The following is a 27,559-nucleotide window of genomic DNA, read 5'->3' on the forward strand; positions in this document are numbered from 1 at the left end:
TCTTGTAGGAGTGCGTATAGGACTACTCAGGTCCCCACCATCCCTGTCAAAGATCTTGGAAGTAGTTTGCCTTTCTGGAGTCCTCGCCTCTGCATCTACACAAACCAAGCTCAACAGGGGACGCTGCCTCCCGTGCATGCACTGCATGCTCTGCTGACAATGGATAGCGTCCACTTTGGCTCCACTGTTGTGCGTGTTGCAGCCACGGTGGATGAAGTAGCTGCTCACGCTTGTAGATAATCTCCCTTTTTCATTAGCAATAAAGGTTTTGTGACCACGTGGATGAGTCTCCTTTCAATGATTCATTAGAGATCTGAATATATATATTTCCAGCTTCTCTTTGTCATGAGTATTTCCTGGTTCCAACTTCTCTTTGTCATGAGTATTTCCTGTCTCCTCTAGGCTCTAACCACTCAAAAGACATGAAATCCAATGGACCTATCCTCTCAAGAACCACTCAAAACTATATAGGTTATTTTTTATTTCTCACTTTTATTTTTAAAATACATGTGACATTTTTCACTAAGAAAAAAGGAAAACCACCACTATGGCCTTAGCCCTTTGGACAGACCCAAAAGACTTCCTCCATAGGTTGCCTACGGTATCTTCTCAGTTCTCTCTTAGCTAGCCATTTGACGGGTGGCAATGGGCATATTGGCACGGGCAGCTTCCTGCTCTTTATTGCAGCTCCCGAGCGTCTCGTTTTTCCTGAAATTCTGCGGGATTCCTCCCTCGTTCTCTTTTTAAAGCAGTCTTGCAAAACGCACGTGCATACATAGGCGCTCGGACACACTCAGACTCACAGGCAAGAGGATCGATGGGGGAGAGTTCTCCCTCAAGCACTCATTCCTGCGAGGATTCTACCATATCTACGTCACAGGAGCTATCCAGTGAAGAAACGGAGCCGTTCAACTGCAGCATTTGCTTGTAATTTTCTCTCACTTCTTGTCTTGAACCTTGAGGAAACCGACCCTCTCTGAGCCGCTGGTTGTTTGTGAGTGTGTGTGTGTGTGTGTGTGTGTGTGTGTCTGAGAGAGAGAGAGAGAGAGAGAGAGAGAGAGAGAGAGAGAGAGAGAGAGAGAGAGAGAGAGAGAGAGCATTGTTCTTCCTGTCTACAGGGAACTGGTATACAAGCCCATTGTACAAGGTATGCAACCGCCCAGGTGCTGTTGGGATCATTTAAGCTGACCTTCACAAGATCATAAGACCGATTCAAAATGAAGATGTCTCATCTTTTCTCTGGCTTGCAGCATGTGGGCACATCTTCTGCTTTTGGTGTGCCTATCAAGCCATGAATGTGCGTAAGGAGTCTCACTGCCCGGTGTGTAGGCGGCCGTACAAGTACTTTCCAAGAGTATGTGAACTACTCCATTTTGCTCTTAGCAAGGCTGTTCCTGAGGAGTATGAAAGAAGGGGCCGTGAGGTTCAACGTGAGTATTTCACACTTAATCCAATAATTCTACCCTGTTAGTTTTGGACATACTTGGCTAGAATGTTATTGTAGTGTGTTACTTGATGGCTTGTCAGCATGTCTGTTTTGGTTTGGTCTTCATGAATAGCTTGATGAATGGACCACATCGGCTGATGTCCTTAATCGTTACACCTGATTGTGCTATCATACCAAAATTGCATCGTTTGGTGGAGCTGCATTTTGTTAGATGGGGGACCCTCATGCCAGGACTCTTAGAGGTGCTTAGTAGGCTGTGGGACGGAGTTCTCCACTCATATGCAGTGGCACCTAAGGTAGACACCCCATGCGAACTTCTTTATAATGGATTCCTGTCAGCAAATATGATTAATGGGGAGTCGCTCTGCAATCTGCAAACATGAACTGATCTGCAGAGTGCTCCCAAGGCCTCGTATTTAAAGGCAAGTAGGCCCAAATGGCAAAAGCAACTACTAACAAAAGCAGGCGCCCCAAAAGCCTCAAGAAGTCAGCCCTTTCATAACTGGCTGAAAAGCAGCCCGCGTCCTGCTGGCAGCCACAATTCACCCGACATAGGGATGCCACATCAACATAGGGTTCCCGCCGCAAAGCACCCGTCGCTGGACTCTGACTCGGGTCCCTACTTCCAGTCTGGCTCCAGCTAACTAGTTAACTTTTCTTCTACGGAGAGTGGGTTCAGCCACAATGGATATAGTAGCACCTTGTGATTTCAAGGAAGAGTACAAGTACGTGGTAGAGAAAGTTGAAGTCAAGGAAGAAGAGGAAGTCTAGGCAGAAAAATTACAGTTATAGAGACTACGCAGGTGAGGAGAGTGAGCCGAAAAGGGAGTTCCAATGCTCAGGATCAGAAGCGACAAGAGGAAATTCAGTTTCTTATGCAACATCTTCTCAAGTATTCTAAGAATCCTCGCTATGCCAAGCACATTGTAGACTTAGCCTATGGATGCAACATATCGGTAAGGGAGGGAATTATTTAACATGTACACGACCTAGATGAAAGCAAAGGCAAAGACATCTAGCATGAAGAAGGGATTCTCTTCTTGCGAGAGTCAAAATCTGATTTAGAGGGAGATGCAGAAGCAAGTTCAACAACAGTCATAGAGCTTGGGCATTGGCTGAGCAAGCCTCAGAGGCGTCACTCTTCTTGGAAGTTGGGCCTTCTGGTTTTGGAAATTTCCTTTTTCAGATATGGCAACCTAAGGAGCTCTTGGTGCTTGTGCCGGCGCATGGATCTTATGGTAGAGTTACCTGGAACGTGGAACGTGAATGGGGATAGGACAGGACCATTGCGGAACTAGGGAAGGGCCAAGGGCCCCAGAATGGGAACAACTGAAAGGGAGGCACAAAAACCACCTAAAAGATTGCAATTTGTAGCTATGTGGTTGGATACTAGTATTAGAGTCCTTTGATTCTTATACGCTCAAAAAACCTGATTTGAAGACTCTTCAACCCATGCGCAAGCACCTTACGCCTCCGACAGTGCCTCCGAACTCACCTTATCCCACCATGGCCACTCCTTTGGCCTTTGAGTGTTGCTCACATAGGAAGAGGAGGGTGCACGAGAAGAGGAGGTGGTGGATGATAAGAGCACCGATGGAGAGAGGGAGAGAGTTGGAGTGACGGAGTCTTGACTCTTGAGGAGGCAGCTGGAGAGGGAGAGGGAGAGGGAGAGAGCTTGAAGCCTTGAATGGAGGTGTGAAGTTTCAAGTGGTGAGGGGGTATTTTATAAGTGGGAAGGCATGGGGAAGAAAATTTCAAGATTTAACTTTTGCATCGGTTATGTCTGTCCAGCCCGTTCTCGCCGTTTCGCTTGTCATTTTGCCCGTTACGGAACGTCCTGTTCCAGTTATAGCCTACATAGTGGAATTGTTAGGTGCAACGGAATGAATGTTTGAACTTTGCTAAAGATGAGCGCTCCATAATGTGCTCAAGGTTCCTTTTTGTGCTTATGGAAGGGAGAGTCTTCCGTTCTTAATGAGATAGTGCTATGATCATGAACAAAGTGAGTGGACACTGTGCGTGCAAGTGTATGAGACTGAGAGACAGAGAGAGAAGAGAAATACTACACCAGGCCCCACTCTCGTCGGCGAGAGTGGTTTACTATGGATTGCACAAACTTGTACAATGCGGATGCATGTGACTGATGCAAGTCTAGGCTATGTCGGTGTCGACGACGGTGATGGCGAGACTGACCTAAGGGCTGAAATCTGCAATCTTTTATTTGCTGTCCAAAAACGCTATGGGCTGAAATCTGCTACAAATCCAAAAACGCTGGTTTTGGGGTTGATTCTGCTGATCTTTGTCGCTGAAATTCTGCAGGTCTTAGGGCTGAAAACTGATGTTCTTTAGGGCTGAAACTGCAAGTTCTGTAGGGCTGAATCCGATGTTGCTTTAGTGCTGAAAAACGCCAGGCAGTAGAGAGGGTGATCTGGTTTGAAAAACGCTAGGGCTGCAGTCTGGAAACGCTAGGTGCTGGGAGTGTGTGGGCGATGATCTCTTGATGCAAAAACGCCAAGGCTTGCTGTGCTAGGGCGATGATGCCTGATGAGAATAACGCTAGGTGCCAAGTCCTTGCTTGGAGGGGAGACCACCAAGTTCTTGCTTGAGAAGTTGCCTGTTGAGCTTGGCTCCTGTTGCCTCTTCTGCCATTTAGTGCTAACTTGGGTTTTCTTTTATATTATCTTACCCAATTTGCCCTACTCAGTTTCCAACAAAAGTCACTTGAATTAATAAGTGAAAATTATCAAAAATAGGAAAAATAGATAAAATCCATCGAAAAATTCCCCTAACTAATTCTGATGGGAATGCTTATGATCATGCTATGTGCAACCAGAGGATATGCATCTATACTAAGTGACTGGGCATGTACGGTCTACGAATAGACTCACAAAAATGCCAGATCACTTCTAATCTAGATTGACGGAACCCTTGTTATGCTGTAGCTTGTCTACGGACACATAGGGTTGGATGTGTCACGTGACATCCCCTCCTTTTCAAAGTGAGGTACTGGTACCGAATTGTATGGCGTCGAGGGAGATCGCCAATAGCATTCGGAATCCTGTAAGGGACTCTTCGTCGGCCCACTCTGATGTGTAGGTCGTGCGGTACTTGAACTTCATAAATATCCGCAACGCTTGCTTCTTTGGGCCGCGCCGAAAGCGACACAAAGTCTTCTGAGGCTCCTTAAATGCTTCAACTTCGTCTAGAGTCATGCTTCTTCCTTCTCCATGGCTGAAAATTTTTGAAACCATTTCCAACACAAAACCATGAACATACCTATTCCATGTAAAGTGAGTGGAAAAAATCTTGTCTTCCTCAAAAACTGTGCATGCAATGTAGATAAACAAATAGACGGAGTGCCAAACCGTTCATCCAAGACATGCAAACAATGAGATCGAGTCTTTCTCTTTTGATCTAAAGCAATCGACTGTGGCAATTCACAACGGAAATGCCCATGCTTGGTGCTCATACTTTCATGTGCTCTTTCTGCAATTGTGTCGTGCCAAGGAAGAGACATGGGATGTGACTTCCTTGAATGCATACCTTTTAGCTTTTCATGAACAATTGGCATACATTCGTGCTCATTCATGAGAGCATCAACTAACTCATCATCCTTGTAAACAATCACGTCATCTTTATGCAAATCATCATGCTTGTGAGAAATCACATCTTGATCATGCAAATCATCATGCTTGTCAGTGTCATCCAAATCATCATGCTCATCATTATCATTCAAATCATCATGCAAATCATTGTCATTCAAATCATCATGCAAATCATGTGTGTCTTGCTTTGGAGAAGAAGAGACTGAGAGAGTCTCCTTTCTCGAATCTCTTGCATCTGTGCCTGAACTTGAGAAAAGAGTCGCCAGAATTCTTTCATGTGTTGATCGCTCTTCTCTTGTCGTGCTTTGGTCTCGCGGTCAAATTCTGCTTTTCGGTCTAACTTCTTGTCCATAAACAACTGCGGCAACTCCTTCATAGGAGTTAGTGCAATCCTTGACGTAGATGGGGAAGGGAGAGGGTCGGAAAAACCTCCTGGTGGGGAAAATTCTTCTTCGCCTCTCTCATGCTCATCACTTCCAAGCGAAGTATCCATTCCGCTTCGAGTGATGACCATCCACTGAAGTCGTGGGTTCTTGTGTTCTTGGGTTCTTAAGTTCACGAGGAACTTGGGTTCTTGGTGGTCTTGGTTCTTGGGGTTCTTGCGGGTCTTGAGGTTCACTTGCGGGTCTTGAGGTTCTTGAGTTCTTGAGGTTCTTCTTTCGCTTGCAATCTGTGTTTGAGAAGGATCTTGTCTTCACCTGAGTTCTACTCTTTTCCGCGGGCGCACCCCTTGGCGGCCTTACGCCCACACCAAGGTTTCTTTTTCCCACCTCACGTCGATTGGCCGACCGCTAAGTGCACGGTCCGCTCTCAATGAGTGAAAAGAGGCACAAGGGGAGGCTGGACAAGCCCTTCTTTCTTGGGATTCCTGTCACTCTTCAAAAACACGATTAGGAATCGACACGCCCAAGCGAACTTCGGTTTGTGCGACCGCAACAAGCAAAAAAAATTCTTGTGATTCTTGTGGTTCTTTTCTTGAGTGATACAGAATACTGCCAAAGCTCTGATACCAATGTTAGGTGCAACGGAATGAATGGTTGAACTTTGCTCAAGATGAGTTCTCTATAATGTGCTCAAGGTTTCTTTTTGTGCTTATGGAAGGGAGAGCCTTCCTTTCTTAATGAGATAATGCTATGATCACGAACAAAGTGAGTGGACACTGTGCGTGCAAGTGTATGAGACTGAGAGACAGAGAGAGGAGAAATACGACACCAGAGACGTTGTAAAATCCTCCTCCGAAGGCCCCACTCTCGTCGGCGAGAGTGGTCTACTATTGATTGCACAAACCAAACTCGTACAATGCGGATGCATGTGACTGATGCAAGTCTAGGCTATGTCGGTGTCGACGACGGTGATGGCGAGACCGACCTAAGGGCTGAAATCTGCAATCTTTTATCTGCTGTCCAAAAACGCTTTGGGCTGAAATTTGCTACAAATCCAAAAACGCTGGTTTTGGGGCTGATTTTGCTGATCTTTGTCGCTGAAATTCTGCAGGTCTTAGGGATGAAAACTGATGTTCTTTAGGGCTGAAACTGCAGGTTCTGTAGGGCTTAATCCGATGTTGCTTTACGGCTGAAAATTGCCAAGCAGTAGGGAGGGCGATCTGGTTTGAAAAACGCTAGGGCTGCAGTCTGGAAACGCTATGTGCTGGGAGTGTGTGGGCGATGATCTCTTGATGCAAAAACGCCAAGGCCTCCTGTGCGAGGGCGATGATGCCTGATGAGAATAATGCTAGGTGCTGAGTCCTTCTTGCTAGGAGGGGAGACCACCAAGTTCTTGCTTGAGAAGTTGCCCGTTGAGCTTGGCTCCTGTTGCCTCTTCTGCCATTTAGTGCTAACTTGGGTTTTCTTTTATATTATCTTACCCAATTTGCCCTAGTCAGTTTCCAACAAAAGTCACTTGAATTAATAAGTGAAAATTGTCAAAAATAGGGAAAATAGGTAAAATCCACTGAAAAATTCCCCTAACTGATTCTGATGGATTTTGATGGGAATGCTTATGATCATGCTTTGTGCAACCAGAGGATATGCATCTATACTAAGTGATTGGGCATGCACGGTCTACGAATAAACTCACAAAAGTGCCAGATCACTTCTAATCTAGACTGACAGAACCCTTGTTATGCTGTAGCTTGTCCACGGACACATAGGGTTGGATGTGTCACATGATAGGAACGGCTGTCCATTGAACTTTCTGGCCCGTCCCCTTCACTTGAATATGCCCGGAATGTTGTTCTGGCATTTATGTGGCCAATTTTAGGCATTTCTTGTAACATTGCCTTATGGTGCCGGTAGGTTGCCTATGGATTATATTGTAGAGGTATAGGCATAGATATTAGATGGATTGTTTGAAGAAGAGATGTTATGGCCTCGGAGAGGATTGCGTAGGGCTATGCCACGCATGTAGAGAATGGTATGGATACCCTCTCAAAAGGATGATCATGATTAATGAGGACGAAATACCTTGGGACTTTGGCACATCTTTTGGGTCAGCTTGCAACCGTATCATTAGGCCGACGATGTACGATCGATTGAAGCTTATGGAGGCAACAAAAGACGTTTAAGATGGAGGCGAAAGCTTGAAGTTTGTGTCACAAAAATACGGAAGCGTAAACTAACCTTTAAATTGCAATTCATATACTCAAGAGAATTTGGTGAGGAAGAGAGAGTAGCTTGACACATCATTGGGGACCAAAAGATGGGCTGCGCCCCCTCCCCCCCCAAAGAGAATATCTTTAATAATACGAGAGAATCTTTACAAGCACAGGAACGGGGCATCGCCTGTTCTCTATTCTTTTGTGTTTTGATTTGACTACTGACTGAGAGAGTGTTTCCACTCTCTTTTTGCTAAGAGGACTTCCCCTCTTCTGCAAGTCTTGTGGGAAGCTCTCACAAGGAGAGTCTATCTTCCACACAGCTTGTCGGAAGCTCTCTCAACGGAGAGTCTATCTTTTGCTATGTGTTGCCCTTCATGCGCAATCATTCATGCATTGAACTCGAGAGAGAAACAAGCAAAAAGCACGCACATATGCTTGCTGTAATTTTTTGCACATAACCAGAAATTCTTACCTGTGCACGCTTCTACGTCGAAACGGAGACCTTCGCGATGGAATCGCACCAAACCTTGCCTAGATGTAGGATAGGTAGGGAGGAGTGAAATTATATGAGTGCTCCTGTTACATGACACATCCCAACCATATGTGTCCGTGGACAAGCTTCACCATAGTAGGGTTCCCGTCAGTCGAGTCAGTTTAGATTAGAAGTGATCTGGCACTTTTGTGAGTCTATTCGTAGACGGTGCATACCCTAAAAACGCAGGAACCCTAAAAACGCAGCAAACCCTAAAAACCAGCGTTTTGGTTTTTCAGCCATAAACGCATCAGAACAGCAGCGTTTTTAGTAGTAGACGCAGTAGCAGTTTTAGCCCAAGAAAATGCAGCCAAAACAGTCATTTTCAGCCACCGAACAGTCCCGAATTTCAGCGATTAGAAGATCCCAGATTTCAGCCACCAAGTCGTCGTCGTCATCACCGTCGTCGTCATCGGCATAGTCCAAGTTGCATCAGTCCATTGCATACGCATTGTACACCTTTGTGCAATCAAAGTAGACCACTTTCGCCGACGAGAGTGGGGCCTTCGGAGGAGGGTTTTACAACCTCTCGGGTGTCGTATCTCTTCTCTCTCCTTCTCTCAGTCTCATTCACTTGCACGCACAGTGTCCACTCACTTTGTGTTGTGATCATAGCACTCTCCGTACGACGGAAGGCTCTCTCCTTCCCTAAGAACTAAAAGGAACCTTGAGCAATAAATATCACTAATCGTGAGCAAAACAACATTCATTCCGTTGCACCTAACAGCTCCATTGAAAACAACCCTAATTGAGGTGATTAGGGGCTGAAAACAGAGAATTTACAGCCACCGCACTCTACGGAGAGAGTGCCTGCTTCCGTAGAGTGCCTACTGCAACTTCTCGCTACGAATCTTCTTCTAAAAGTGGCCATGACTGTGAGAGCCCTTGTTTTAGACGATGGGAGCACGAGGCAACCACATATGTCGCAAGGGGCTTCTCTCAAGCTTCAATGGAGGGCTCCAACGCGTAGAGCACACTCACATTGGGGAGGGGGGTGCATTGCAAACCTCTCAAGTGAGAGAGGAGGCGCTCTTATCAAGCCAGCCAGAAGAGGGGCGCTAGAGGATGAGGGAGGGTGAGAGAGTCACTTTGCATTAGTAAGTGTGTCAAGTGGCACACTTAAGAATAACTTAAAAAACCATTCAACTTTTCACTTTAAAAGTTCCTAGGCTATTAGTGAAATGTGCAAATTAACTCACAAGTGCACATATGAATACTATTTATGAAAACGTTAGCTGCTCCCCATCACAATGCCGTACCGACACTGCTCTTGCATCACCTGTTCACACTTGTCTGGCCATTTGGCCCGGATGCAAAATATTAAAATTAGTTTAACTAACTTGTCCGAAGGCCTTAGAAAATAATTCTAGGTCTTAGGATCAGTGTTCTAAGGACCCCATCTCATTCCTATGCTCGCACTGACGTGCATAATGTTTTGAGCTTGAAATTTTAGGCTATTGTCTACCCCTTATTGAAGGCATGATTTCCCAATCACTAGGGCTTTAGGGTATATTACTGTTAGGGTCCCCCCTACGGTGTTCTATGCTGCATTCGGGCACACCTGAGGCCCCATAATTACTAGTTCTATTTTGATGTGCACACAACTAAATAAATAATTATTCACGTGACACATCCAACTCTGTGTCCGCGGACAAGCTACATCATAACAAGGGTTCCGTCAGTCGAGTCAGTCTAGATTAGAAGTGATCTGGCACTTTTGTGAGTCTATTCGTGGACCGTGCATGCCCAGTCACTTAGTGTAGATGCATATCCTCTGGTTGCACACAACATGATCATAATCATTCCCATCAGAATCCATCAGAATCAGATAGGGAAATTTTTGAGTGATTTTAGCCTATTTTCTCTATTTTTGACATTTTTCACTTATCTATTAAGTGATTTTTGTTGGAAACTGAGTAGGGCAAATTGGGTAATAAGTAAATATATAAGCAAACCCAAGTTAGCACTAAATGGCAGAAGAGGCAACAAGAGCCAAGCTCAGCAGGCAACTTCTCAAGCAAGACCTTGGTGGACTTTCCCTCCAAGCAAGACTCAACCTAGCGTTTCTTCATCAACATCCCCTAGCGTTTTCTCAACAAAGCATCATCGCCTAGCCCTGCATCAGCCTGGCGTTTTTGCATCAGGATACCATCGCCACAGATCCCATCAGCTAGCGTTTTTGAAGAAGCTCAGCAACCTAGCGTTTGACAGAGTTCTGGCCTAGCGTTTTCATCAGGTATGACCTCAGCATGCAACGTTTTTCAGCCATGAAGAACCTGCAAGTTCAGCCTCTAAAGAGTAGCAGATTCAGCCCGGAAAGACCATCAGTTTTCAGCCCTTAAGAACCTCAGTTTTCAGCCGTAAGTCCTGCAGAATTTCAGCGACAAAGACCTACAGAAACAGCCCCCAAAACCAGCATTTTTGGAATAACCGCAGATTTCAGGCCATAGCGTTTTTGGACAGTAGATAAAGGACTGCAGATTTCAGCCCTATTGTCGGTCTTGTCGTCCCCGTCTTCATCGCCGACATAGCCTAGATTTGCATCAATCACATGCATTCCCCTTGTACCAGAATGTGTAATCATAAGTAGACTACTCTTGCCGACGAGAGTGGGGCCTTCGGAGGAGGGTTTTACAACGTATCTGGTGTCGTATCTCTCTTCTCTCTCTATCTCTCAGTCTCATACACTTGCATGCACAGTGTCCATTCACTTTGTTTGTGATCATAGCACTTTCTCATTAAGAACGGAAGGCTCTACCTTCCATAAGAACAAAAGGAACCTTGAGCACAGTTCGGAACACTCATCTTGAGCAAAGCGCAAACATTCATTCCGCTGCACCTTACAATTATTTTCTAAAAAAGAAATATATTATTTAAAAAAAATGACATTGTTACATTCCTCTTGGTTCTAAATAGTTGACCTCAACTGTAGAGCGTCAACATACTAAATACTTTCGATGTAGTCTCCTGGACTGTTGTTGTCTCTCGGAGTGGTGTATTATCTGTTCTAGGAGAAGGATTTCTCAGTCTCTTCGACTTCTGGAGGATCTTCTTGTACTGGAGCCACGCGAGGAGGACCAACATATGGTCGGAGGAGACTTACATGAAAAGCATTATGGATGCAGCAATGAGAAGGCAAATCCAATCTAAAAGTCACTTCATTGACTTTATCTGTAATCTTGAAAGGGCCGTAAAATCGTGGGAAAGTTTAACAACCTTCTCTTTTGCGACCTGCTTTTTCAATCTAGCTTTTTTAAACTTAAGTAGGACATATAGTCCTTTCTCAAGATTGAGATTCCTTTTGTGCTTGTCTGCTTCTCTCTTCTGCTGCTCTTGAGTACAAAGAATCGCGTGTTTTACTGATGATAGGAAGTATTAATATCACGCACAAATTCGTCTGCGGCAAAGATGTTCTCTTTGGTAATCAAAATAGGGAGTAAGAGTGGCTTCCCATTTATGATTTCGAATGGAGCTTTACCAATTGAAGAATGTATGGTATTATTATACGCAAACTCAACTAACGGTAAGTACTGTTCCGATTCGGATTGTCTTTCCGAAACATAGTACTTCAGAAGGTCTAAAACAATGGCATTAGCAATTGAAGCAAGATGAGCGAAGCCAGATGAGCTATAAGAGAGCGTCCAAGTGCCATTCCCCCCCGGGGGGGTTAACTTCACCTAAAAGGGGTTGGGAGATGTATAAGGGAGACATCACCAACCTCAGCGGACGCCACCTGTGAGCCGACGCCCTTCCAAGCGGGTATGGCATTTCCTAGGGAAAAACCGTCGGGTTTCAAAGGCAGTTTAGTGAGGTGAGCGATAAGTTACCTGGAGGAGGCAACTCCTAAGGGAAGACCGAAGCAAGTCCCGTAGTACCTGGGCCTCTGAACAGAGGTACTTGGTCGCTGTCACGCCCACCGAAATGGGTCTCTCAAGGGAACAGTCATCGCCCTAAGAGTGTAGATAATTCTGGCCTCCCGAGTCCATAGGAAACTAGTGACAAAAGCGTCTGCCTTCGGTTTCTCGGGGCATAGTCCTGGTTGTTCTTCTTGTCCACTTTACGGTGGATAAGGGGAGCAACCGGGCTTGCTCTGCCCGGCTCCGAAAACAAAACAAAATAAAACATTAGCAATTTCGCTTTGACCATCTGTTTGACGATGATAAGCTGATGGAAAATCAAGCTTAGTTCCCAAATTCTTGAATAGTGCCTGCCAAAATAGACTAGTCATGCGAGGATCTCTATCGCTGACAATAGTCTTTGGCAATCCATGATGTTTAAAAATATGAGCTAGAAATATTCTAGCCATGTGATCAGCTTTGATTGTCTTCTGAACTGGAAGGAAATGTGCCTGCTTACTGAATCTGTTTACTATAGTCCAGATTGCATCATTCCCATTCTTGGATCTAAGAAGATCTGTAATAAAATCCATGTTAATACTTTCCCATGGTGTGTTAGGCACAAGGAGTGACTAAAGCTTGCCATAAACTTTTATGTCGACACTCACGTACATAGTGTAAGGTGCAGCGGAATCGGATTATAAGGGGCTGTCAACTCCCTTTTAAACCCATTTTCATCACAAAAACGCTGAAATTCAGCAGATACATACTCTCCTCCTTTATCAGATCTGAGACATTTAAGCTTAGTACTCTTTTGCGTAGTGACAAAAGCATGAAACTTCTTAAAAGCATTAAAAGTCTCTCTTACTTTTCAACAAATACACCCATCCTTTCCTAGTACCGTCATCAATGAATGTAACAAAATTCAATGCACCACCAAAAGATTTAACATGTATAGTCCATACATTGGGGTGAATAAGATCAAGAGGATTAGCTTTGCGAGAAACACCAGAGTAATAAGAAGATTTCTTTTGCTTTCCATAAAGACAATTGTTACAAAAATTGTTAGGTGCAGCGGAATGAATGTTGTATTTTCTCAAGACTAGTGATCTTTATTGCCCAGGGTTCCTTTTAGTTCTTAGGGAAAGAGAGAGCTTTCCGTCTTATGGAGAGTGCCATGATCACAACACAAAGTGAGTAGACACTGTGCGTGCAAGTGAATGAGACTGAGAGAAGGAGAGAGAAGAGATACGACACCGAGAGGTTGTAAAACCCTCCTCCGAAGGCCCCACTCTCATCGGCGAGAGTGGTCTACTTGATTGCACAAAGGTGTACAATGCGTATGCAATGGACTGATGCAACTTGGACTATGCTGATGATGACGACGGTGGTGACGACGACCACTTGATGGCTGAAATCTGAGGTCTTCTAATCGCTGAGTTTCGGGACTGTTTCGGTGGCTGAAAATGACTGTTTTGGCTGCGTTTTCTTGGGCTAAACTTGGAGGGACTTCTGCAACCAATTTTGGGATGATCTGCTTCTATTCATCTGCTGAAAGACTGCGTCTTTCAAAGGCTGATTTGCTGCTGCAAAAACGCTACCAAAATCTGAGATCTGCTGGCAATTTTGGTTGAAGTCGCTAGGGCTTTGTTGAGGTTGGAAATGCTGGAAAAGCTGAGGTGTCCAAGCTGTGGGAAATGCTGGAATAGGCAGCAGATAAGGCTGAAAACAAAACGTTGGTGCTGCCTTTCTATTGCCAAAAACGTTGGGTCAGATGCTGCAAAAAACGTTAATGGCTGCTTGTGAAAAACGCTAGCAGAGATGAGGTCCCCTACGATGGTGAGGATCTGCAATGATCTGCTAACGCCTTTGGTTGATGGCGAAGACTGCAAGAGAGGAAAACGCCAATGGTGGGGATCTGGCCCGGTGAGGATGAACTCCAAAATGTTGGGTGTGCTGGGGGGTACTGTTGAGAAGTTGCCTGTTGAGCGGGAAGCTCCTGCTGCCTCTTCTGCCTGAAAGTGCTAACTTGGGTTTGCTTATATATTAACTTACCCAATTTGCCCTACTCAGCTCCCAACAAAAGTCACTTAATAAAATAAGTGAAAATTGTCAAAAATATGGAAAATAGGCTAAAGTCACTTGAAAAATTCCCAAACTGACTTTGATGGAAATGCTTATGCTTATGCTGTGTGCAACCAGAGGATATGCATCTACACTTAAGTGACTGGGCATGCACGGTCTACGAATAGACTCACAAAAGTGCCAGATCACTTCGAATCTAGACTGACGGGAACCCTGCCATGCTGTAGCTTGTCCACGGACACATAGGGTTAGGATGTGTCACGTGACAAAAATCCAAGTTTTTGCCTTTTGCATCAACTTCTTTAGAGAGGAAAGCACATCAATATCCTTTTGGCTCATATGGCCAAGTCTCTTATGCCACAATTCCATGTGTGAAGCAACTTCAACAACAACAAGAAACTTACCATGCAAAGCTTTGCATCGAAGATAGTACAAAGTACCTCTTTTAAACCCTTTTGCAACAAGCATAGATCCCTTAAGCAACTTCCATGAACCCCCATAAAAAATGGTAGTATAACCATGTGCATCTAACTGGCCAACAGATAGCAAACTTTTCTTAATGCCTAGTACAAACCTGACATCATTCAACACAAGCTCTTGACCATTGTTAAAAGCCAAATGCATAGTACCCATTCCCTCAATATTGCAAGCAAAATTATCACCAAGGTACACCTTGCTATAATTGCTTGCAGTATATGTAGCAAAACACTCCAAAGATGGAGTCACATGGAATGAAGCACCAAAATCCACTATCCATGATTGGGATAGGCCATCATAAGCACTAAGCAATGCATCAATGACATCTTTCTTCGAGATAAGCATGTCTTTTGCATTAGCTATCACCAAATCTGAGGGGCATGAAGCCGTAACCAAAATTTCCTCAACGTTTGACAACTCCTCAATGACTACACTAGAGGCTACATTTGCATTCTTAGCATCCCTAGAGGAATCACCTGCTAATTTTTCCCCTTTCTTCTCATCTTTCTTCTTTTTATCTTGCGTTTCCTTCTTCTTCCTTTCCTACTCTTTCCTGAAATAGTTGCAATCGGGTTTCTTGTGACCCTTTCTGCCACATTGATAACAAGTGACATCCTTATCCTTAGTCTTGCTCTTACTTCTATTTTGAGTCCTGTTGCCCGCATCACGCTTTTGATTTCTACCTCTTGTAGAGTAGGCAGAATTGCCACTTTCTCCACTAGACTTGCGTCTAATCTCTTCATTGAGAATAGATCCTCTCACACAGTCATACGTGAGGGTGGGACTGTTGCTCAAGGAGACAACCAAAGTTTCCCAAGTATTTGGCAATGTCATAATCAAGAAAATAGCTTTCAGCTTATCATCAAATTGCTGAAGCCCCACTGTCTCGCAACTGACTCATGCTCAGAAGCTGATTTCGAGTAATCAAGTTGCATATTCACCAACTTTTGCATCAAATGCACCTGGTTCACATGCGTGGTGTTTTCATAATTGGACTTCAGTTTTTGCCATATTGCATAAGCAGAGTCCAAACGCTTGATGTCCGTCAAAATGTCATCATTGATAGCCTTTTTGATGTAGGCCATAGCCTTCTTATTTAACCTGGCCACTTGCCCGGACAGAACATACACTAGGTGTTCGGCTGTTCACTCATGTGTACATCTCTTGTTCTTTATAGATAAAAGAAGAAGGAGCTCTCTTTCATAAAGCAAGAGATAGAGAGGTTGCTCCATCCACATTTGCGTTTTTCCTTCTCCACAACACGTTCCCACATGCACTCACAACTGGTATTAGAACCGTGGTTGTCGACTTGGTCACTGAGAGGGATCAAGAAAGCTTGGGAGCTTGTGAGCTCAGCTGAGAGTGATATACGGTCTTGTGGAAGCTCAACAAAGAGTGTGGAAGACATTGTGTAGGTGAATGCAACAGTGTTGTCTTGTAGGTCGATTTTCTCCTCATAGAGTGCAGATCTAAAATTTTAATATTTTGTTTTGCAAATTCCTCGCTATTTTGTTGCTATCTTGCTCAAACGAAATGTATATATAAATTTTCAGGTTTTTTATTTATCATAGTGTGCGAGTATGATGCACTTTTGAAAGCACAACAGGTGCTTGAAGGTGGGTGCATAAATTTTGAGGTTAACGATGCAAATTAAGCTTGTGGAGAGCTTGAGGTTTGAGGTTTTTGGTAGATTTGGGCAAATGGAGACAAGGGGTTGCATATATAGCAACCTCAGTAAATTGCCCTACCCAAACTTTGACAAATAAGCAAAATAAATAAAAGCTCAAGGAGGCAAGGTTGAAGAATAAAGTTGCATTTGATGAAAAGCATAGACGATGACCTCATGCTATCAAGACGGTAGCAGTTTGGAGAATAAGTATACTGCTATGCGGAAAATGGTTAAAAGCTCAAGGAGGCAGGGTTGAAGAATAAAGTTGCATTTGATGAAAAGCATAGACGACGACCTCATGCTATCAAGACGGTAGCAGTTTGGAGAATAAGTATACTGCTATGCGGAAAATGGTTAAACAATAGTTTGGACCATATGTGGTGCGGTACTTGTTTACGACAGTAGTTTGGAGAATCAGTATAGTGCTATGCGGAAAATGGTTAAACGATGGTTTGGAGCATATGTGGTGCTTCATGTTTATGACGATGCATGTCACGTGACACATCCCAACCCTATGTGTCCATGGACAAGCTACACCATAGCAGGGTTCAGTCAGTCCAGTCAAGTCTAGATTAGCAGTGATCTGGCACTTTGTGAGTCTATTCGTAGACCGTGCATGCCCAGTCACTTAGTATAGATGCATATCCTCCGGTTGCATACCACAGAAGCATAAGCATTTCCATCAGATTCCATCAGAGTCAGTTTGGGAATTTTTCAAGTAAACTTTATCCCATTTTTCCTATTTTTGACATTTTTCACTTATTTATTAAGTGACTTTTGTTGGGTAGTCAGTAGGGCAAATTGGGTAAGTTAATATATAAGCAAACCCAAGTTAGCACTCCACAGCAGAAGAGGCAGCAGGAGCACATGCTCAACAGACACCTTCTCAGCAAGAACCCTCTCCATTCCCTTGGCGAGGCCACTCCCCGCAGCACCATCGTCGGCAATTCACTTCTCTCTCCCTAGCGTTCCTCCCATGCCAGAGATCGCCAGCAAGAAGAGAAAGGCCAGCGTTTCTGACTTCAGAAGCTTCAGCGTTTTTCAGAAACCCTAAAAACGCAGAAACCCTAAAAATGCAGCAAACCCTAAAAACCAGCGTTTTGGTTTTTCAGCCATAAATGCATCAGAACAGCAGCGTTTTCAGCAGTAGACACAGTAGCAGATTTAGCCCTTGAAGCCTTGCAGAAGATAGCCATTTTCGGGCCTCGAAAACGCAGCCAAAACAGTCATTTTCAGCCACCGAACAGTCCCGAATTTCAGCGATTAGAAGATCTCAGATTTCAGCCACCAAGTCGTCGTCGTCATCACCGTCGTCGTCATCGGCATAGTCCAAGTTGCATCAGTCCATTGCATACGCATTGTACACCTTTGTGCAATCAAAGTAGACCACTCTCGCCGACTAGTGTGGGGCCTTCGGAGGAGGGTTTTACAACCTCTCGGTGTCGTATCTCTTCTCTCTCCTTCTCTCAGTCTCATTCACTTGCACGCACAATCCACTCACTTTGTTCGTGTCATAGCACTCTCCACAGCACGGAAAGCTCTCTCTTTCCATAAGAACTAAAAGGAACCTTGTGCAATAAAGATCACTAATCCTGAGCAAACAACATTCATTCCGCTGCACCTAACATTGGTATCAGAGCTTTGGAAGTGTTCGGCATTACTCAAGGAGAGAACCACAAGATTTTTTTTTGCTTGTTGCGGTCGCACGAACCCAAGCTTACTTGGGCGTGGCGATTTCTAATCGTGTTTTGTTGAAGAGTGACAGGAATCCCAAGAAAGAAGGGCTTGTCCAGCCTCCCCTTGTCTCTTTTCACTCATTGAGAGCAGACCGTGCACTTAGCGGCCGGCCAATCGACGTGAGGTGGGAAAAAGCAACCTTGGTGTGAGCGCAAGGCCGCCAAGGGGTGCGCCCGCAGAAAAGGGTAGAACTCGGGTGAAGAGAAGATCCTTCTCAACGCGATTTGCAGGCGAAAGAAAACTTCAAGAACCCAAGAACCCAAGACCCGCAAGAACCCAAGCTCCTCGTGAACTTAAGAACCCAAGTTTCTCGTGAACTTAAGAACCCAAGTTCCTCGTGAACTTAAGAACTCAAGACCCTCAAGAACCAAGTTCCTCGTGAACTTAAGAACCCAAGACCACAAGGACCCACAAGAACCCACGATTGCAGAATGGTCATCACTCGAAGCGGAATGGAGACTTCGCTTGGAAGTGATGAGCATGAGAGAGGCGAAGAAGAATTTTCCTCACCAGGAGGTTTTTCCGACCCTTCCCTATCTACGACAAAGATTGCACTAACTCCTATGGAGGAGTTGGACCAAGAAAGAGAAGCAGAAAGAAAAGCCTACAAAGAAGATATGGCAGCCATCGAGCGTAAGTACCAAGAATGAAGGGCAGCCATAGACGCAGAATTTGATCGAGAGAACAAAGAAATGCAAGCCAAGTTTGATCGCGAGAACAAAGCAATAAGGCAAGAGATGTTGCGACTCTTTTCTCGAATGCAGGCACAGATTCAACATGATCAGGAAAAGGAGACTCTCTCAGTCTCTTCTTCTCCAAAGCATGATACACAGGATTTGCATGATTGTGTGAATCATGATGATGATTTGATTGACCATGATAAGCATGATGATTTGAATGACAAGCATGATGATTTGGATGACAAAGATAAGCATGATGATTTGAATGATATTGCTAAGCATGATGATTTGGATGCCAATGACAAGCATGATGATTTGCATGATCAAGATGTGATTTCTCACAAGCATGATGAATTGCATGAAGATGACGTGATTGTTCACATAGATGATGTGTTAGTGGATGCTTTTTCTAGCAAAACTAACCTTGTCACAGATTCGATCAATCACGAAGGATCGATCTTGGCTCTCGAGCTTAGGTCAACAGAACCCCCTCAGAAAGAACCCACTCAAGAAGAACCCCGTCAGGAAGCACAGATCTTGGCTCTCGTGCCTTGGTCTCAAGAACCATCACAGGAAGTATTATGTGTTCGCATGATTGATACGCACGCATTGTTCGAGTGTTTCATTCGTGAAGGTTTCTTGTATTTTAGTCAACATCGTTATGTGATCCCTTTTACTAGGCATGACATATTGTATGTTGAGCACGTTTCTCTCATGGATGAGCACGAATGTATGCGGATTTTTCGTGAAAAGTTGAAAAGTTTGTATGTAAGGAAGTCACATTCCATGTCTCTTCCTTGGCATGACACAGTTGCAGAAAGAGCACATGATAGTATGAGCACCAAGCATGGACATTTCCATTGTGATTTGCCACAGATGATTGATTTTGATCAAACAGAAAAGATTCGAACGCATTGTTTGCATGTGTTTGATGAACGGGTTGTCACTCCGTCTCTATGTTCATCTACATTGCATACACAGTCTTTAGAGAAGACAAGATTTTTTTCCTTTACTTTACATGGAATGGGTATGTTCATGGTTTTGTGTTGGAAGTTGTTTCATGAATTTTCAACCATGGAGATTCTTGAAGAAGAAAGCAGCACAACTCTAGACGCAGTTGAAGCAAGAAAGGAGATTCAGAAGACTTTGTGTCGCTTTCGGCGCGGCCCAAAGAAGAAGGCTTTGCAGACATTCATGAAGTTCAAGTACCGCACAACCCACACATCAGAGTGGGCCGGCGAAGAATCCCTTCCAGGATTCCGGATTCTCTTGGCGATCTCCCTCGACGCCATAGAGTTCGGTACCAGTACCTCACTTTGAAAAGGAGGGGATGTCACGTGACACATCCCAACCCTATGTGTCCGTGGACAAGCTACACCATAGCAGGGTTTAGTCAGTCTAGTCAAGTCTAGATTAGCAGTGATCTGGCACTTTGTGAGTCTATTCGTAGACCGTGCATGCCGAGTCACTTAGTATAGATGCATATCCTCCGGTTGCACACCGCAGAAGCATAAGCATTTCCATCAGATTCCATCAGAGTCAGTTTGGAAATTTTTCAAGTGAACTTTATCCCATTTTCCCTATTTTTGACATTTTTCACTTATTTATTAAGTGACTTTTGTTGGGTAGTCAGTAGGGCAAATTGGGTAAGTTAATATATAAGCAAACCCAAGTTAGCACTCCACAGCAGAAGAGGCAGCAGGAGCACATGCTCAACAGGAGCACATGCTCAACAGACACCTTCTCAGCAAGAACCCTCTCCATTCCCTTGGCGAGGCCACTCCCCGCAGCACCATCGTCGGCAATTCACTTCTCTCTCCCTAGCGTTCCTCCCATGCCAGAGATCGCCAGCAAGAAGAGAAAGGCCAGCGTTTCTGACTTCAGAAGCTTCAGCGTTTTTCAGAAACCCTAAAAACGCAGAAACCCTAAAAATGCAGCAAACCCTAAAAACCAGCGTTTTGGTTTTTCAGCCATAAATGCATCAGAACAGCAGCGTTTTCAGCAGTAGACACAGTAGCAGATTTAGCCCTTGAAGCCTTGCAGAAGATAGCCATTTTCAGGCCTCGAAAACGCAGCCAAAACAGTCATTTTCAGCCACCGAACAGTCCCGAATTTCAGCGATTAGAAGATCTCAGATTTCAGCCACCAAGTCGTCGTCGTCATCACCGTCGTCGTCATCGGCATAGTCCAAGTTGCATCAGTCCATTGCATACGCATTGTACACCTTTGTGCAATCAAAGTAGACCACTCTCGCCGACTAGTGTGGGGCCTTCGGAGGAGGGTTTTACAACCTCTCGGTGTCGTATCTCTTCTCTCTCCTTCTCTCAGTCTCATTCACTTGCACGCACAATCCACTCACTTTGTTCGTGTCATAGCACTCTCCACAGCACGGAAAGCTCTCTCTTTCCATAAGAACTAAAAGGAACCTTGTGCAATAAAGATCACTATTCCTGAGCAAACAACATTCATTCCGCTGCACCTAACAATGCAACATACAAATTAAGTGAGCTTGATGGCACTGTGCTCAAGGTGCCTATTGCAGGAAAAAGGATTAAGTAGTTCAAGAAGCGAGAAGGCGAGATTGTTCTTGAAGATCTCAATTGAGATCAACCTCCAGACGATAATGCTATGTATGCATCGGACAATGTGTCTGATGATGCTGATTAAGTGTAATTGGCACAGATTGGAGGCTGTGTAGGTTTAGAGGGGGTGGATGCCGTGCAACTCCGCTTCCATGCTGGGAAAAAGAGCAAACTGTGTGAGTTAAGCCTAGTTGAAGGCTATATGTTTATTAAGCATAAGGGCTTGGTAACAAGCAAGTTTAACGCTAAATGTATGCCAGATGCAGCTTCAAAGGGCCAGAAACTATGCTTTTGATGCTAAACGTGAGTATGTTTGAAGCTGTCAGAATTGGAAGTTTATGATCTAAGGACTGTAGTACTCCAAGTGCTCTACAACCTGTCTTTACGGCTCGTCAATTAGAGCTACGATGAGGAAGATATAGCAGTTTGAAGTTGGGATCGATTGTAGATCTGTACCAGATTGGGCATATGTTGGTAAAGGATTAGGGCTGAAGTGAGTGCATGGGCCTGAAGTGCTCATCATCTGGAGCATGTCGATCTTTTCTGATCGGCAATCGGAGTTCTGGTTGCCGAGATATTGCTAGTTAAAGTTTCACCAGGAGCTAGTTCTGCATCAATTTGGTTGCCTCGATCGGTGTGCCATTTGGGAGTTTTAGGGCTTCGATCAAGTTCTGGAATGTGGTAGGCACTGTATGAAGTCAATAGGTTTTGACGCACGACAATCGGAGTCCGGATCGGCAAGATATTGCGAGTTGAAGTCGGCGTTAGTTACCGACGGTGAGATGCCAAATGATTTTTCTCGAGTTTGATAGCTTCGGTTGGCAGGTCTGGGAAGAAATGCGGAAAGATTGGGGAGGATTGAAGTTGGGAACCGGGTCTACAAGTGGTGCTTTACGGCTTGGCAACAGATTCACTGAGCAAAGAATTGCAACTGACTGAAGTTGATGGGAAAAGTTTCTATTTGAAGGGTTTTTTGAAGACTTTGGAGGGGCAATTGCCCAGGCAGTGCCACGTGTCTGATTGAATGAACCCACATGGGGTAAAGTTGGAAAATAGTCATTCTATATATATTATAACGTGAAGCCCTCTTTTGGGCAATATTTAACGACATAATGATACAAAAATATAGAATGTTTGTAGACACATAGATTTGGGTCTGATTGAATGAACCCACATGGGGTAAAGTTGGAAAATAGTCATTCTATATATATTATAACGTGAAGCCCTCTTTTGGGCAATATTTAACGACATAATGATACAAAAATATAGTATGTTTGTAGACACATAGATTTGGGTTTTTTCTCATGGAAGAAAATTGATTTTTTCTTTCTGTTTTTTCCAAGCTTCCAACGCAATGGGCACTCAATCTCTCTATCACTACCTTCCTTGGTCTCTCTCATCGTATGTATGTGTGTGCACCTATACTTTTACATGCATGCACACACCTAACATATGCGTGCTTATGAGTACAGATGTGAGTGTGCACTGTGTAGATACCACATACGTATGCACACACAGACATATATAGATATATGTATGCATATATTCTATGAATGATATAAATAAGCAATTATATGCATATTATTACGAAACCCGTTTCGCCTTTTTCTTGCCCTGGAACTAAACGGTTCAAAATCTTGAAACACCGAAACGGACGGAATCATGAAACGTTTCATGTCACACTTTGTCACATAATAAAGAATCTTTAGAGGTCATGTAATGGATATGCACATCTTCTGGTTTTTGTGTCTGTGCTGGCCATCTGTGAATGTTCATGGTTTTTCTTTTGGAGGTTGTGGATGCCCCTCCTGGCACCTACCTTGGGCTGATTGTGCTCGTGTGCATGTGTTTCATATATTGTTTCCTGTGTTAAATGGATTGGTTTGATGTAATTTTCTTTTTGGTATCGTGTGTAGCCGCATTTCTCTTTCTCCTTAGGATTGAAAGCCTCTTACCTCCTGCCTGCCTTCAGCTAAACCACAGCGTTCTTGCCCTAGACATATGCAATTGAGAGATTTTTATTTTCCTGGATTGCTCTGAAGGTGTATCCGCGTCTCGTGTTTCTTTTGTTTAACTGTTTGAAGATATTGTCTTAGGTACGGAGGAGCAGAAGCAAGTGTTTTCACCCCGTTTGGTAGAGTCACCAAGGCAGGTATGGAGTCCTCGAAGTTTTGATGAGGCGGCTGGGTTCAGTTCTCTTCAATCAACGCCAAGAGGAGTAGCCGCACTAACTGTTAATTCCTCAGCTGGTAAGATTACTCCAGCATCTGTATTGTGTTCTCAAAGTGAAGACAGGTTTGAAGATATGGGTTGTGCAAGAAGAGATGCTGCTTTCATGCAGAAAGCTGTATCTGTTGACGACTTTCGCTGCTCCAATTGCAATGACTTGCTGCATCGCCCAGTGGTCTTAAACTGTGGAGAAGGTGATTTTCTATTTGCTTACAAGTACATGAATCATAGGTGAAACATGTTAACTGAGTTTGCTTATGTTGACCAGTTTTTTGTGAGCCATGCCTGAAAGATACTCCCTCCAAGGTCATATACTGCCCTTCTTGCAAAGCTCCTCATTCTGGCAATTCCACCTTCATTTGCCTAGAGCTAAACCAGTTTTTGGAAGGTGCTTTTCCAATGGAGTACTCCAGAAGAAAGGGTCAGCATCTGGCAGAAACGATTCAGCCCGCATATTGTAAGTTTCTCAATGCCTGCACAATTATAGCACAATGGCCAGCTTATGTCTCCATTGTAATTTTCAGCTCTTCTTTAGTTCGTGCAAAGACATCAAATACAAAAAGGATTGAAGTTAGAAAGGATTGTGGCTTCCAATGTAGCTGGTTGCCTGAGAAAAAATAGTGGGTCTTGTTATTGTTCCTGCGAGAAAGCAGGCAGTCTGTAGTCTAGGTTGTACATTGATACGATTGCTCCCAAGCGAGCTTCAGAAAGAAATGCATTGTGATGCTAAGATAGTGACAACTCAACTCTGACGCTGGTTCTTAACAAGTGAATCAGGCTCCAGCAGGGGCTGGGGTAAAAAAGCATAACATCTTCGGAAGGAAGAGCTGCGAGCTTCCTTTAAACTATGCTTGTACAGAGATTTGTGATTGGTGATCCTATTTTTCTGGGCTTGTACACTTGTGTGTTTATGGAGGTTGTGTGTGGGAGACGGTTTAACGTTACTCAGCTGCAGTGTCAAATATTGGCCTGGAATGACTTGATTGGACTGTTTGAAAGCATTCGATTCCTGAGAGGCATGGTGATGGGGTTTTTTTGATTGGATTCATTAAGTGGGCACATAGATGCGTGTGTGTGCTGGTGCCTGTGTGCATGTGGTCCTCAAGCTGGTGCGATGCCTAGTATTTCTGTCAGGTTTTTGATTACCCTACACATTTGCCACATTTTCTCTGCAAAAACAACAAAAGAGGCATGGGATATACCAGATTTTTTGTATGCAGGACCTAATTAGGCAAAAATAGCTTACCTGTGTAAGGAGTTGGAATGCACAAGGATGATAATATTGATGTATTTATTGTGGAGGAGTGACTGTTCTCTCAGGGGGGATCATTTGACGAGGGTGGTTGTTGCAACATCTATATTTCACCTGTGTGCCCATCCCATAGAGGAAATTTGCTGGACATGCCTAATGGATGAAAATTAGTAGGGAAGAAACTTTTCAAGTGTGTAGGTGCCCGAGTTATTTGAGTCTCTCTAATGATGCATATTCTCTTCTCTAATAAGTAGAAGCTGGATAATACCTTGCAGGCGCTGAAACAGCTCAGCAGGAGGAATTGAGGGATAGTCTTTTTTGTTGCTCATCTACTTTGCAGCATTTGCAATTAATACAAAGTATTTGCTGTTTGCAGGTGAGAATGAACCTCTTGGAGACTTGAAGGCAGAAAAGGTCCTTCATGTGGGAGTCGGATGTGATGGATGTGGGGTAAATATCCATTTTTGATTTGGCTTGTTGCAATTTTGGATTTTGTTCTTGCTGATGTCATCGGCGGTCGCTTTTGTATTCGGTAGTAAATAAATTGAGTCTTTTTTCAGATGTACCCCATTGAAGGGTTTCGATATCGTTGTGTGGAGTGTACTGAGAAGATTGGTTTTGACCTTTGTGGAGATTGCTACAGACGTGGTGGCAATGTAATGGGTCGGTTCAATCAGGAGCACCGGCCAAATCATCACATGGAACAGATTCAGCAGAGAGTTCACCGCCCCTTGGATTTTAACATGCATAACAGTTCTATACAGCGTCGGCGTCAACAGCAACAGACAGCTAATGACTTAGATGATTACATCAACAGTTTTGTAGAGTGAGAGTTATGCATTGAAAAAAATATTTAACATCTTCAAAAAAGTGTGATGTTTCAAATTGGAAATTTGTGTGTGCTTTACATGTGCTGTTTGGAAATATGCATAGAAGCAATTGCACGCTAGACGCTGTTGAGACAGCTCATAGAAGGTATCATCATAGGGGTGTGCTGCTGCCGTGGCTTCCACAGATTGGTCAAACACAGAGGAATACTTTTCTGGACCTCATGGCCCCCACCTGAAGGCCTCTCTACCACACTATTGCATATCATATGTCCATGTGGCCATTGTGGGTAAACACTACCCTAGTTTACATCCTAGTATACTCCCTAGTTCACCCTAGTTTACCCCTAGGTTTTGGTGATATGACGGTGGAGATCAAGCCTGCACGGCATTCTTGAATTTGGGCCCTAGATCCTTCATGAGGGGTCCTTGTGTGAGATGGTGACGAGGATAACACCTCTCCTTTGGAAATACGAGGATTCCACTCAGCTTGTTAGTGTGAAAATTAGTGAGCCACTTGCCGCAAAGCTCTGCGGTGATTGGATGATATTCTACCTGTCAGCCTTTGTATTTCCCAAACACAGTGTAGTGTGGTAGGAAGCAATGGCTTCACGACTCATCATGCCCTCCTTGGGCAAATTGTGAACCCACCCCAGGTAAACTCCATGGATGGCGAAAGACACTAGTTAGCTAGCTCATTTTTGAAGGGTGGCTTAAATTATACCTTTGGAGCTTGAATTTATATTGAAACCAGCTTGAGGGGAGGTAGGCTTTGGCTTTCACCCGAAATTCTTTACTTTAGACACATAGAGAGAATGTGCGAAGGAAACCTGCAACGGGAATTGACACTTAAGCAAGCACACACACGGCTCGGAAGCACGCCGACAACTTGTAGGCCCCAAAATTTGTCTCTTTCGGTATTTCTTTATTCTTTGAGAAGGTAAATTACGAAGTAGAGTCCTAGGAATCCTTTACCTGTTTCCCGCGAGGTACTACCAGTTTTGGCCAAATTTCGATAGCAAGCACACACACGGCAACAGCAAGACTTGGGATTCCCAGGACTCTACTTTGTAATTTACCCTCTCAAAGAATAAAGAAATACCGAAAGAGGCCAATTTTGGGGCCTATAGGTTGTCGACGTCTGCTCGGAGCATTCTAGCTTTCGATCTGTGTGCGCGCTTGCTTAAGTGTCAATTCCCGTTGCAGGTTTCCTTCGCACGTTCTCTCTGTGTATGTCTAAAGTAAAGAATTTCGGGTGAAAGCCAAAGCCTATCTCCCCTTAGGCTGGTTTCAATATAAATTCAACCTCCAAAGGTAAGATTTAAGCCACCCTTCAAAAATGAGCTAGCTAACTAGTGTCTTTTGCCATCCATGGAGTTTACCTAGGGTGGGTTCACAATTTGCCCAGGGAGGGCATGATGAGTCGTGAAGCCATTGCTTCCTACCTCACTGTACAATGTTTGGGAAATACAAAGGCTGAAAGGTAGAATATCATCCAATCACCGCAGAGCTAATTCTTTCTATCTTTTGTGGTGCGTATGCCCTATCAACTACCTCATTTTTGTGCTAATTTTTCCGATTTAATGCTTCTTTTAGTGCTAGGCTTAATTACGGCCGAGTCTGCCCTTGATCTCCGGAGTCATGACAGAAACTCAGTACGTTGAACTTTGTGTTGATGTATGCTCATGTGTGTGTGTGTGTTGTGTGTTGTGTTGGGGAGCATATGTTAGTACCTAGTTCTACACCCACTATTGGGCACTGACTACGTTAGTGGGGATATGAACTTTGTGTTGATGTATGCTCGTGTGTGTGTGTGTGTGGTGTGTGTTGTGTTGGGGAGCATATGTTAGTACCTAGTTCTACACCCACTATTGGACACTGATGATGTTAGTGGGGATGTTGTGGTATTTAGTCAATACTATGCATGATGGAGCTCATGGTTATATTGTCTTGTGGGTGACTACCATGGGTCTATACCTTGCACTTTCCTTCAAGGGTGAATCTG

At 44.1% G+C, this 27,559-nt stretch overlaps 1 protein-coding gene across 1 annotated transcript; it reads left to right on the forward strand.

Moving 5' to 3' along the window:
* The first annotated feature begins 624 nt into the window (after window positions 1-624).
* Window positions 625-25,619, forward strand: LOC147437133 (E3 ubiquitin-protein ligase PRT1-like). Its single transcript, XM_086486753.1, has 7 exons — window positions 625-927; window positions 1,119-1,147; window positions 1,251-1,430; window positions 23,343-23,669; window positions 23,744-23,932; window positions 25,104-25,177; window positions 25,288-25,619. The coding sequence occupies exons 1-7, from the start codon at window positions 818-820 to the stop codon at window positions 25,555-25,557; spliced, it is 1,179 nt and encodes a 392-aa protein (XP_086342879.1). The 5' UTR covers window positions 625-817; the 3' UTR covers window positions 25,558-25,619.
* The last annotated feature ends 1,940 nt before the right edge of the window (window positions 25,620-27,559 follow it).

Source organism: Adiantum capillus-veneris, chromosome 17 (genome assembly GCF_014529385.1).
Source record: "Adiantum capillus-veneris isolate H3 chromosome 17, ASM1452938v2, whole genome shotgun sequence".
NCBI classification, from domain to species: Eukaryota; Viridiplantae; Streptophyta; class Polypodiopsida; order Polypodiales; family Pteridaceae; genus Adiantum; species Adiantum capillus-veneris.

Excerpts from the sequence above, each read along its gene's own strand:
- LOC147437133 (XM_086486753.1), top strand. The coding sequence starts at position 818 with ATGGGGGAGAGTTCTCCCTCAAGCACTCATTCCTGCGAGGATTCTACC. Across the intron at positions 1,148-1,250 it reads ATACAAGCCCATTGTACAAG|CATGTGGGCACATCTTCTGC; the intron begins GTATGCAACCGC and ends TCTGGCTTGCAG. Across the intron at positions 23,670-23,743 it reads GGTCTTAAACTGTGGAGAAG|TTTTTTGTGAGCCATGCCTG; the intron begins GTGATTTTCTAT and ends TATGTTGACCAG.